The sequence below is a fragment of the Phacochoerus africanus genome, chromosome 1 (assembly GCF_016906955.1).
Source record: "Phacochoerus africanus isolate WHEZ1 chromosome 1, ROS_Pafr_v1, whole genome shotgun sequence".
Lineage (NCBI taxonomy): Eukaryota > Metazoa > Chordata > Mammalia > Artiodactyla > Suidae > Phacochoerus > Phacochoerus africanus.
This window is the reverse complement of record NC_062544.1, coordinates 161,671,520-161,684,605: the sequence shown is the minus strand read 5'-3', so window position 1 is coordinate 161,684,605 and position 13,086 is coordinate 161,671,520. Positions and strand designations below refer to the sequence as shown.

At 47.8% G+C, this 13,086-nt stretch overlaps 1 protein-coding gene across 1 annotated transcript in view; it reads right to left on the bottom strand.

The window, feature by feature from the left end:
• Nucleotides 1–352: 352 nt before the first annotated feature.
• Nucleotides 353–13,086, bottom strand: part of CLSTN2 (calsyntenin 2) — a 654,299-nt gene continuing 641,565 nt past the window's right edge. Inside the window, exons 12-17 of the mRNA XM_047783473.1 lie at nucleotides 9,548–9,765; nucleotides 5,332–5,502; nucleotides 4,692–4,837; nucleotides 4,444–4,567; nucleotides 3,492–3,676; nucleotides 353–1,278 (exon numbers count right to left, since the gene is read on the bottom strand). Coding sequence (XP_047639429.1) covers nucleotides 1,072–1,278; nucleotides 3,492–3,676; nucleotides 4,444–4,567; nucleotides 4,692–4,837; nucleotides 5,332–5,502; nucleotides 9,548–9,765 — 1,051 coding nt within the window. The 3' untranslated portion in view covers nucleotides 353–1,071. The remainder of the gene's footprint in view (nucleotides 1,279–3,491; nucleotides 3,677–4,443; nucleotides 4,568–4,691; nucleotides 4,838–5,331; nucleotides 5,503–9,547; nucleotides 9,766–13,086) is intronic.

Below are 13,086 nucleotides of genomic sequence, written 5' to 3'. Positions count from 1 at the left end.
TAGCTGTCACCTGGGGCAGAGCCTGTGTGGAACGCTTCCTGGCTCCCATGGTGGGAGGTCCCAGCAGGGCAGCCCCTCGGGGCTCAGGAAGGCAGGTTCTCAGAGAGCTTTGGCTAGAACCAGACCTGCTATGGCCAAGGACCTTTTTTTTTTTTTTTTTGGTCTTTTTAAGGCCATGCCTGAAGCATATGGAAGTTTCTAGGCTAGGGGTTGAATCGGAGTTGCAGCTGCCAGCCTATGCCACAGCCACAGCCATGCCAGATCCAGCCACATCTGCAACCTACACCACAGCTCATGGCAACACCAGATCCTTAACCCACTTATCAAGGCCAGGGATCGAACCTGCATCCTCACAAAGACAATGTAGGGTTCTTAACAAGCTGAGCTGCAATGGGAACTCCCAAGGACATATCCTTGGTTTCCAACTTTTCATATAAGCTTCTGTGGCCTCAAAAGGGACAAAGAGGAAAAACAAGGACAAAGGGAAAGGCTCTCCAAGCTGAGAGCATGCGTGCATGTGGGTGTGCGCGCACCCAGCCTTGGTAAACCTTTCCCTGTAAACTTAATTCTGCTTTGTCAGGATGTTCCTTTGAAGTGCTGAGGACTGAGATCTCAGGTCTGTGAAACCTGACCACCTGCCTGTAGGGTAAGGAGAACCTGCCAGTCTGTGCCAGGTCCATGCACAGTGGGCTGGAACCTAAGGGCTCTGGGAATGTGGAGCCCAGGTAGGTGAGGGACCTAAAGGCCGCCATTCTCCCTTGCAGGGAAGAGCGAAGGCAGAACCCACAGATGGGCTGATAGGATGCTGGGTGAGCCCAGGGCAGGAGAAGTGGGGGCTCCAGGACAAAGGCCACCCTGAAGTCCCCATGGACGATGATGCTGGGCTCCTGGGAACTGCCCCAGGGCTGGGATATTGGGGAGTGCCCCAGGCGTAGAGAGTGGGTTCCCGGATGCTGGGGAAAAGACCCTCCCAGGCCTGTCCTAGAAATCAGAGGCGACATGTGATAGACTCGGGCAGACGTTGGGGTGGGGCTTATAAAAGGAACATGTGGGTGAGCGCGGACGTGGGCACTAATAGGGGAGGGTGGAGTCATCCCACTCCAGCTGGGCTTGCCTGGCTCCACTCTGCCCACGTCTGCCCCTGCCCGCCCCTTCCTCCTCCTCCTCCTCTTCGCTGCCCTCAGAGTCGCTGCTGCTGGAGCTACCATCTTCCTCTGCTTCCTCTTCCTCCTCCTCTTCCTCTGTCTCATCTTCCCCACGTCCTGGGTCTCCGTGTTTCTGGATGTCAGGGAGAGAAAGGACATGCTCATCAGGGACCAAGCAGCAGCCACGCTGGAGCTTATTTTTCTCCCTCCATTAAGGAAATCTTGAGGGCCCCTGGGAATTCCTTCCCTTAATGCTAAACCCTTGGGCCAGGAGATAGGCTTTCTGGAAGGGAAGTCCTCTGATAAGAGACAAACTAGAGGGCTAAGGACCAAGACAAGAAATAGCAAATTCCAGGACACAAGCTCAAAGTAAATGGTTGTGTTTTAAACACTAGACATTTAAGCCAATCTCATCCATCATTCAGTGAGCCTTTCAGGCCGAGGTTTGTTTTCTGGCATTTCCGGAACTTATCTACATGGAATTTTCCAAGTCTCCAGTGAGGTGCTTCTCAATGAGAGAATGGCATTTAAGCCTGTACCTCTTTTTCAGGTGGGAAAATAATGTCTCTGGGAGCAGAAGGTCTTATAAGTCAAGATTCAGGTGTGCTGCTCCTCAAATACAATTCCCTTCAGAAAGACCAAGGCCATGGCCTTCATTATCCACGCCTGGACTTCGTGTCCCTCAAACGCTAACCCACTCTTTTCCAGTTCCTTCCCTTCTTCCCCAGATTTTTGGTGATCCCAGCCAAATCTTATTTCTGGATTTCTGTTTTGAGTTGTTGAATGAGCCATAAAAGATGTGAGCCCACACTTGGCCATCCGTGTCCTCTCTCTGGAGTGTTTTCTCTCTTACCTTTGTCTCCTCAAAGTCCTACCCATTCTTTAAGGCCTCTCTTAGGCTCTGAGAAATCTTCCGTGGACACTCCGGCCCCAAAGACTCTCTTTACTCATGAGCCACTGACTGCTGGCATCGCCAAGTGAGCCCCTGGTAGGTACCCTCTGGCTGGGTACTCAGACTGCTCCAGGCATCATGATCTTGCTTCCTACAGCCAGTGCTGGAGTCCCCACAGTGGCGTGCTCAGCACTCTCCCTACAGCACACGCTGGAAGAAGCCGAGCTGCAACCTAACAGTGGCTCTGAAATTGGAGTGTGAGCCAGGTGCTGGGGAAACTGGGGACCGGCTGGGATAATCTTCTCTTCCTTCTTCCATGGCTTCTCCTGATGGCCAATGACTCCTTTGCTTTCCTACTCCCTCCTTCCCCTCCACCCAGCACCCAAAGGGCATGATGGAAGTGGCTTTTCTCCCAACTCCTGACCCTCGCAACACACAGAAGTTCCCAGGCCAGAGATTGAACCTACAGCACGGCAGTGACAATGCTGGATCCTTAACCCATGAGCCACCAGGGAACTCTGAAAGTGGCTTTTCTTGATATTCATATGTCCAGACCAGGGGCCTTGGACACTCCTAGGTGGGATTTGGGGGTGGATGGCTAACTAGAACTGTAAGAACTTTAGAATCAGCTATGACTTTGAATACTGCTGCTGCCATCACCAGCTCTGTGAGTTGGAGCACTTTACCTTCCTCTCTGAGTTGGTCCCATCTTGGTAAACCAGGAGGGTGGCACCTATTCCACAGGTTGCTGAAGGGATTAAATGAGGTTCTGGTATCATAGGGGCTCCGTAAATGGCAGGCATTATCGTTGTATTTTCGTGTTAACCTATTTTGAGCCTTTAAGTGAGCTCTGCAGGCAGATGGAACAAAGCCATCTAATTTATATTGTTAGCTAATCAAAAATTCAATCCTGAGTCCCTAAGTGTGAGTCAGCTCTGAGCTAAATATTCTGGGGGAGGCCAGGGACAGACACCACATGGCTGCTTGCCTTAAGAAGTGTCTGGTTCTGTTTATCATGTGAGAACAATTCACCGTGTGTGTGTGTGTGTGTGTGTGTGTGTGTGTGTGTGTGTGTTTTCAGGGCCATGCCCATGACATATGGAGGTCCCAGGCTAGGGGTTGAATTGGAGCTGTGGCTGCCAGCCTATGCCACAGCCACAGCAATGCCAGATCCTTAACCTACTGAGCGAGGCCAGGGACCGAACCTGGGTCCTCACGGATACTAGTCAGGTTCATTACTGCTGAGTGAAACGATAACTCCCAATTCACCCAGTGGTTGCAGTTGGTGGGAAAGTATGGTCCATTCAGGTGAAGAAGGCTGGAGGAGCCCAGAGAAGGGGAGGATGGAGGAGTGGGGGCTGGGCTAGCTGGGAAGGGCTTCTGGCACAGGAAGGATGGAGCTTGGGGGGAGAGGAAGCATCTCATTCAGTGCCCAGCCCCTGCATGAGGCTCACCTCCATGGGGTTGACCGTGATAGTGAGTGCAGAGTCGTCCCAGTCCATCTCGGCTTCCTTGGCAGCCTCAGCCTCCTGGGTGAAGTGCTGGTGGGCGATCCGGACGCGGTACACGCCCATGGCCACGACAAACACTAGCATGCACACGGAGATGATGATGACCACTGTGGCGATGCTCGGGACCACTGGAACGCGGACAGAATTCACGGGACACGGTGAGCAAAGGACTAGCTCCCTCTTGGGATGGAACACGATTGAAACATCCACATGTAGGTTAAAATCTGCCCTTACATGTCCCAGCTGGGGAACTCTGGGTCAGCTCCTTTCTCTGCCTGGGCTTCACTTTTGTCCTCTATATGATGGACTTAATCATTTCTGTCTCATGGGGAGTTGTGAGGAGTAAAAGAAACCATCTAGGTGAACTTCCGGATAGGCACATAGTAGGTGCTCAATGCACGCTATTTTCGCTCTTGCTTTTTCCATCAAGGTATAGGGAATCTCCTCCCACCCTACCCCCCACCCCTGAGAGCCTGGAAGTGGAGATCAGTCAGGACAGACAGAAGTGCCCATCAGAAAGGCAGGCAAGTGCCGGGATGGAAGCAAGGGTAGGAGATTTTTGCAATATGGTGCATATGTGTGTGTGAGCACGTGTGAGGGGTTCAGGGGAATGTTTCCTACAGCCTGCAACTTTGCATTGGGCTTAAAAGGACTTGCAAAATTTTACCCTGGCCCTTTGTATGAACATCTGTTATTGTATATTGCCTGTAACTTCCTGTGTACTTGCCTGGCTCCCTCCTGAGACTGTGAGGGCCTCAGAGCCAGGCCATAGCTTCTCCATGGCTGGCCCCCCCTCAATTCTGGGTGTCTCTGGCTGCTGCATCCTGTCTGTTTGGTTGATCCTTGAGTCACAATGACCACCAGGTGTCCTGCAGTCCCTGCGCAGGTGACCTACCTGAACTGCGCTGGAGGCTACTTTGGGACTCGGGGTGGTGGACCGACTGGAGGAAGGGAGGCTGCACAACAAGGTGGTTGACATGCTCCTTGTCTGGGACTCTGACCTCGTGGAGGACGCTGACCTGGGAAGAGCAGGGAGAGGTGCTGTGGGCTGGGAGCAGCAGGTGGGCTGGTGGAGGCAATCCTGAATGAACCAGGGGATGAAGGGGTAAGCCGGGGCTGCCCTCCACCTCAGGGCTCACTCACCTCCAAGTTGAACTCATTGCTGGTGTAGCGCCCATTGAGCTCCGAGCACTTGATCCTGAATCGCCGTGCCTCCAGGGCAGCCGGCTGCCAGTTGCGGTAGCGGACGTGATGCAGCACCTGCTCGTAGCGGCTCATGGAGCCCACACCTGTGCCGAGAGACCACAGCTTCATAAGAAGCCCAAAGAGGACCTGGGGGGATGGGCTGCGGCCGCTGGGGCCTGTGGGTCTCTTGGACTTGGCCAGTGTGAGTGAAATGCTTAGGGGCCAGCAATGTGCCAGAGCAGAGGTTCCAAGGAGCCAACTAAACGGATGCACAGAATTTCCACACAGATTGGGTTCTGGCTGGAACGTCCGGCCTCACATCTGCCAAATGCTGCTGTAATATCTGCTGAAATGGAACATTCTAGGAGCAGGTATCCACCTAGTTTCTACAGATTTCCCCACGAGTGGAACAGGCGCCAGGGCCTCAGGATACTGAAGTGGCTCACCAAAGGAGGGGCTAGAAGTCCAAGCCTTGAGGTCAAGGGTTCCCTCCTGTCCCCTCCTCCAACAAGCGATAGAGCTGCCATCACACTCGTGACTCCCTGGACTCCCCACTCTGAGAGGGTCACACCGGGTAGAGGGCTGAGCATGGCCTTACCGTAGATGGAGTAGCCAGCCGTGGAGTTGGTGGCGTCCAGGTGTCGCTGGTGGAGCTCACTGTGGTTGAGCTCCAGGCACTCCTGTCTTGGGTCCAAGTCCCCTCCCAGCACTAAGATGTCACAGAAATCTAAGTTGTGAAGCATTTCTTCTAAAACTGCTGATTTGGGGGCTGCAGGAAGACAGACACATGTAAAACACAGGTGTGAGGACAGCTCAGACGCTGGCTTGTGCACATCCTCCTCCTCCTCTGTGATCATACCCCAGGTTCTGGTGGGGTCAAGAGAAGAGGCGGTGCCATCCCAAATATCACCTCCTCTGCTCGGAGGGATGTCCAGGCAGCCCCTGAGGTTGGGCAGCATGAATCTGTATGAAGAGCGTGAATACAGCGGTCGAGATGTGAATCTGAAAACCATCGCTTCCCCTGAGAGGCTGCATGGTGTCAGAGGCCCTCCCTACTCCTCAATTTCTCAAACATAAAGAGGCTAAGGGCCTTGAAAGGATGGAAAACAGTGTCTGGCCTGTAAGAGGTGCTCAGGAAAGACTGGTCTCATTTGGGATCAGAGATAAGTACCCACCACCAGGCTCTCACATCTTTCCCCATATGGTCAGGGCTTGTGTATCTTTGCTCCCAGCAGATGCTGAGTTTCTCAAGGGCAGAAGCACTTGACATGACTGACCCCTCAGTATCTGACCCAGAGGCTGGCATGAAACAGTGTTCTTAAGCTATTTTCAAGTGGAGCTGCATCATTGATATAATTGAATAATTACATAAACTGGTTAGTCCGGTTGGCGAGCTGTTGGTCAGGCTAGCTGTCCTTGCCTGATATTATGATCCCGAGTTTTGCAGAGGAGTGTTTGAGTATTTGAATGCAGGACAGGTTGGCAGTCCTACATTTAAATCCTACCTTCAAATAACAGTGATTGGTATTTATGGAGTCCCTTGTTAACATGCCAGGCACAGTGCAAAGGAAATCCTAACAGGTAGACAGGGGGAAATTATCCCTATTTCACTGATGGGGAGTAGAAGGTTCGAGCTGGGGCTACATAGACAGCAGGGAAGATGGTGTGACAGCAGCCACGGCTTTCTGATTCTACAGTTTGTGAAGTTTCAACCTCTGGGCCAATGGTCTTCAAATGTTTTTGATTTTGTAGACTTTTATTGAAAAATGTATGAATGGAGATCATTTAAATACATATTTATGAAGCCCACTCATGTATTTTGTGCAAGATAAAACATTTATGAAAACAAATTTTAAAAAGATTCACAAAAGATGAAAGCTATTTAAAATTATTTTATTTTGTTTAATTTTTTTTTTCTTTTTCAGCTACACTCATGGCATATGGAAGTTCCCAGGCCAGGGGTCGAATCTGAGCTGCAGCTATGACCTACGGCACAGCTGAGGCAATGCCAGATCCTTAACCCACTGCGCTGGGCTAGGTTAAGGATCTGGCATTGCCTCAGAGACAACGCTGGATGCTTCCTGAATGCTTTTCCCACTGTGCTGCAGTGGGAACTTCCTATTTTGTTTAATTTTTAAGGGATCCCAAAAATATGCTTTTGCCCTCACTCGAGAGATACTGTTATAAATAATTTCATATGCTTAATTTTTAAAAGCTTGCCAACCTCAATGGCTTTGGGTATTGCTGGCAAAATCCAAAAGAACGTTAATATATACTTAACAAGGTCTATCATTGATAAAGGTGTATGTAGGAGTTCCCACAGTGGCTCAGTGGTTAACAAGCCCGAGTAGTATCCATGAGGACTCTGGTTCGACCCTTGGCCTTGCTCAGTGGGTTAAGGATCTGGCACTGCTGTGGCTGTGGTATAGGCCGGCCACTGTAGCTCTGATTTGATCCCTAGCCTGGGAACCCCTAGGGCCGAGTGCAGCCTTAAAAAGGCAAAAGGCAAACAATAAACAATAGTGGTGTATGTATATCTCTCTTTCAAATGGCCTTGTGGTTTCTTGGGTTTGGGGGCCACATTCTTGTCAGGTCAGGTTGGGTCATCCTTGCTCCTACCTCCCGATGTGACTGACTGATTACTCATACTAGGTGGGGGGCATGTTCGCCCTTTTCTCCTTGCTCTCTCATACTTGCATTGTGGGCAGTGTCTTCCACTGGCAGTTTATCTGGTTCCCACTGTGCTAATGGGACTGTACTGGGCTCATAGATTTAGAGGCGGGTCAGCCATGGCTGAGCCCTGGAGGAGTGCCTGGTCTGGTTTAATAAAGATAATCACCGCGGAGGGCTAGCCAACATGTGTTAGAGGGAGCAGAAGATGATGCTGGAGAGGGTCCCTGGTGTCAAATGCCATTGGCCTGCTTGTTTAAGGCACCCATCATAATGATTATCCTAACAACAGTAAGAGTAAAATTTTAGAAGTACTAAAGTACCCTTGGGCCCTTGGCTATGCGGTCTGCATGCAGCTCTCATAAACAGAAGGTGAAATGTGGACCCAGATAATTGCTTGTCCCTCAGTTGCCTGGATGCTGGTGTCAGGTCAGGCCTCGCAAATCCATGCCTCAGCTATGGCCTGCAACCCCCACAGCCAGAGGCCCTTTCTTTTTCTGTCTGATTTTAGCCACAGATGAGGAAAGAGAAGATCAGGTGATCTTCTCTTTCCTCATATTTGGAGTGTAACTGGGAAATAGTCCTTTCTGGACAGGTGGTACAACACCATCTATTTTTGTGAGCTAAGAAGGGCTGCCTTGCCAGGCACCCCATCTGCTGGGGACCAGCGTGGTTTAAGGCAATGGGTAATTAGGATTATTATAGAAGCAGCCCTTCAGGGACTCAGGCCCATGCGCACTAGCACATCATTAGCAGCTGCTTTTGGAGGAGGAGAGGGAGAGTCAAAAGTGATCCCCTGGAGGAGGCAGCAAAAGATGATTCTCACACAGGTGTTCCCCCCAAAGATCTGGGCCCCAGGTTTTTCCTGCCTTCCTTCTTTATCCTTCCTTCCCTCCCCCCCGCCTTCCTCCCAGCAGAATCTACGGTAGCTTTCAGTGCAACTCAGTGTTTCTTCCTGGCAGACAATTCTAATAAATTACCTTTACTGAACAGCCCTCCCAACAATGAAACTGTTGGAAAGAACAACCGGAAAGTTTCCTAAGAGTTGCGAGTAATATTGCTGAACAAGACTCTTTTGGTGTGTATCTAAAGATGCAGCTATACTTTTTTCTTCATGCTTCTTTATCATTTCTCTTGATTATCAGAATAATACATGTGCACTATAGAACATTTTGCAGTTGTAAAAAGTGAAGGGGGGCAGAACAGATTGGCTCTTTTCCTGCTTCTCAGAGACTGCCACAGTTAGCATTAAGGGTGTGTCTTTTTTCCCCTTCCTTCCTTCCTTCCTTCCATTTCTCTCTCTCTCTCTCTCTCTCTCTCTCTTTTGACTGCCCCATGGCCTATGGAGTTCTCAGGCCAGGGATCAGATCCAAGTCTTAGTCACAACCCATGCTGGGTCCTTAACCCACCGTGCGGGGCCTGGGATCAAACCAGCGTCCCAGTGCTCCCAAATGCTGCAGATCCTATTGTGGCACAGCGGGAACTCTGAGGTATGTTTCCTTCTTGACAGTTTTTCTGTGTATTTTTTTCTTTACATAGTTGACATCACTCTATATGTAGATATTCCATAATTGGCATCTTGCCTTTTTTTTTTTTTTAAACTTATCCATTGGCATAAGTGCCTTTCCTCCAACGTCATACCTCTTTGATGGGTGTTCCACAATTTGCTAACCCATTCATTCCCCTCTATTATTTACCTGCATTGTTTCCAGGTATTTATTTATTTATTTATTTATTTATTTATTTATTTATCTTGTCTTTTTAGGGCTGCACTTATGGCACATGGAAGTTCCCAGGCTAGGGGTTTAATTGGAGCTGCAGCTGTCGGCCTATACCACAGCCACAGCAATGCCAGATCCGAGCCGAATCTGCAACCTACACCACAGCTCATGGCAATGCTGGATCCTTAACCCACTGAGCAAAGCCAGGGATCAAACCTGTGTCCTCATGGATACTAGTTGGGTTCCTTACCGCTGAGCCACCATGGAAACTCCCTCCAGGTTTTTTTTTTTTTTTTTTTTAAGATTCTGCTATTATAAATTACTCTGCTCTGGTGAATAATGCTGTGGCTTGAAGTAATTAGACGAGAGTCATACTTCCTGAATTTAAGACTTACTGCCCCCCAGCCCAGCGTGCATGAGTACCTGTGGTCTTCAAGTCACCAGCGGCCTCGGCTTTAGTGAAGGTGCTCACAATCTTGATGTCAGGGAAGAGAATGACGCCTCGGGTGCTTTCAAACTGGGCGGCGGGTCTCCAGAAGCGGTCGGTGCCACGGAGGGTGATCTGGGGTTCGATGGCCTGCAACACCATCACGTAGGCATCCACATCGGGGATACTGATGCACACGTCTTCTCCAAAGCACCTGGGAAAACAGTAGTCATGGCGACTGGCCCACCCCCACCCCTATCATCCAGCCATGGACTAGGATACCTACTGCCATCCCTGGTCCTCGGAAAGGCATTCTCACTGCCTGAGCACCTCTGAGGATGTCAGCAGCCATTCAAATTTCAAGCCACATTATAGTCAAAACTACTAGCAATCTGGGGACTTCAAGACTGGCTCCTAGGAGAAACAGGAATTTTCTATACCAGCAAGAAGTAACCATTAAAGCTGTAATTATCTTTTAACAAAGTAATCAATGACAATGTTAATTAGACAGCAACGGCTTGTTATATGCATAAGGGTTTGGTAAGCAAATTGTCCTCTCACTGGTTAGTTACAGCCATCTTACTAAGTGAGACCCCAGGGCTAAATTCTCCTGTGGAGAGGCTAGGCTCTTTGTTCTTTTCCTATGAGGATATCACACTAGTGTGCGACTACTCTAGGAAGGTCAGCAGAATGGTATTGTAATCCAATTCCTTTTTTCCTGATATACTGCCACAAAAAGCTGGCAGCCAGATGGTATATTCACAAGAACAAGGCCTGGGAAGTAAGACAGACCAAGGTGCATGCCTGGCTCTGCCACTATTGGGCTGGAAGGTTCTAAACAAGGAACATGACTCCTCTGAACTTCAGTCTCTTCATCTATACAATGGGGATGATAAATTACCTTATGGTAGTAAGGCTTAAATGAAGAGGACATGTAGAAAAGAAGCTGCCCCAGACCAGGACCTGCACCATGATCGAAGCTTAGCAAATATTGACAGATCTGACATTTTTTTTTTGTCATTGTGTTTTTTTTTTGTTTGTTTGTTTGTTTGTTTTGCTTTTTAGGGCTGCACCTGCGGCATGTGGAAGTTCCCAGGCTGGGGGTCGAATCAGAGATACAGCTGCTGGCCTACGCCACAGCCATAGCAACATGGGATCTGAGCCACATCTGCTACCTACACCACAGCTCACGACAATGTTGGATCCTTAACCCACTGAGTGAGGACAGGGATTGAACTCGCATCCTCATGGATCCTAGTTGGGTTCGTTAACCACTGAGCCATAAAGGGAATTCCAAATCTGACATTTTCATCAGACCTCATCAGGCACATGTGTCAGTTACCTTCTCTGCTGGTCATTTAGGCCAAAGATCGAGGCCATGATAGGGAACCCCAGGGTCTACGTGGAAGCTTTGGGAATGGTGGGTGGACTCTAGCTGGTAGCAGCTGTCAACTTGCATCCCGTGGCAAAGTTCGTGGGGAAAGGGTAAGCTGGGTGGATTCTACACTGAGCCATTCCATCCTTTTCTCCAGGGTGGGCAGGGCGTGGGAGTGGTGATAGGCTCTTGTTCTCAGCTTTCTTCAGCATTTGTGTCACCAACCTCACCATTTACAGAGGACACCCCTCCCTGTGCTAGTTTATGGAAGCCTTGTCCCAGAGGTGGAGACTGGCCAGTCTAGAGACTCTGTCTAGTCCCTCTTCTTCACTGCAGTGTAGAGCTGACCTGGAAGTGCCTATTCCCCACCCTGGGCCTCCAGCGGTGGTCTTTAGTGTGGAGATGGGAGTAATTCCTCCATCACTAAACCTATTGAATATAATTGTCATCTGTGGGCTTTATCCTGGCATCAGTTCTAGGCCCCCAAAACATGGCAGTCAAAAGATCCATCTTTCCCACCCTGTTCCTGTCTTTCTGGGTCCTTCTTATGGTTCCAGGTGTCTTTCTGCTTCACAGAAGTTATTCTGGTGTCTCCTTCCTCATTGACCTTACAGGGCAGTGCCAAACAGCTGAGAAATGACAGGCCAGTAAGTTCATTATTAAAAGTCAGGGTGACAATCTCATCTCCTTAATTTAACTCTGATCTCTGGGGACAAGAAATGTGCCTCCTCTTTTTCTTGCATACTCATGATAATTAGGAGCTCAATCAAAGTTGGGTTGGTTAATTTAATTCAATTAATAAACATTGGTTAAGCATGATACTCTATGTAGAAAATCCTAAAAATGCTACCAGGAAACTATTAGAATAAATGAATTCAGTAAGTTACAGGATACAGAATTTATATTCATAAATCTGCTGCATTTCTATACTAACAAAAACCTATCAGATAGAGAAATTAAGAAAAAAAAATCCCATTTATGATTGCACCAAAAAAAAAAAAAAAAAAACACTAGGAATAAATCTAATTGATGTAGTAGAAGACCTACATTTGGAAAACTATAAGACACTGAGGAAAGAAATTAAAGACATTACAAACAAATGGAAATATATACCATGATCAAGGATTGTAAGAATTAACATGGTTAAAATGGCTATGCCACCCAAGACAAGCTGCAGATTCAGTGGAATCACTATCAAAATGCCAATGACATTTCTCATTGCACTAGAACAAATAATTCTAAAATTTGTATGGAAGCATAAAAGACCTCAAATAGTAAAAAAAAATCTTTAGAAAGAAGAACAGAGTTGAAGGTATCATACTCCCTGACTTCAGACTATACTACAAAATTATAGTAATCCAAACAGCATGGTACTGGCACAAAAACAGAACATAGACCTATGGAACAGAATAGACAATGCAGAACTGAATCTATGCATATCTGATCAATTAGTCAATGACAAAGGAGGCAAGAATATAAAATGAGGAAGACAGCTTCTTCAATAAATAGTATTGGGAAAATTAGATAGCTACATGCGAAAGAATCAAACTGGACTACTTTCTTCCACCATATGCAAAAGTAAACTCAAAATGAATTAAAGAGTTAATTGTAAGACCTGAAACCACAGAACTCCTAGAAGAAAACACAGACAGTGTGTTCCTTGACATCAGTCTTAGCAATATTTTTTAAAATTTGTCTCATTAGGCAAGGGAAACAAAAGCAAAAATAAACACGGGACAACATCCAACTAAAAAACTTTTGCACAGTAAAGGAAACTATCAACAATATAAAAAGGCACCCTACTGAGTGGGAGAAGATATTTGGGAAAAATCTATCCAGTGAGGGGTTAATATCCAAAATATATAAATAACTCATAAAACTCAACATCAAAAAAACAGACAACTCAATTAAAAGATGGGCAGAGGACCTGAACAGACATTTTTGCAAAGACATACAGATGACCAACAGAAACATGAAAAGATGTTTAACATCACTAATCATTAGGGAAATATGAATCAAAACCACAAGAAGGTACTACCCAAATGCCTGTCAGAATGGCTAACATCAAAAAGGCAAGTAACAAATGTTGGAAAGGATATGGAGAAAGGGAAACCCCTATGCACTGTTGGTTGAATGTAAATTGATGCAGCCACTATGGAA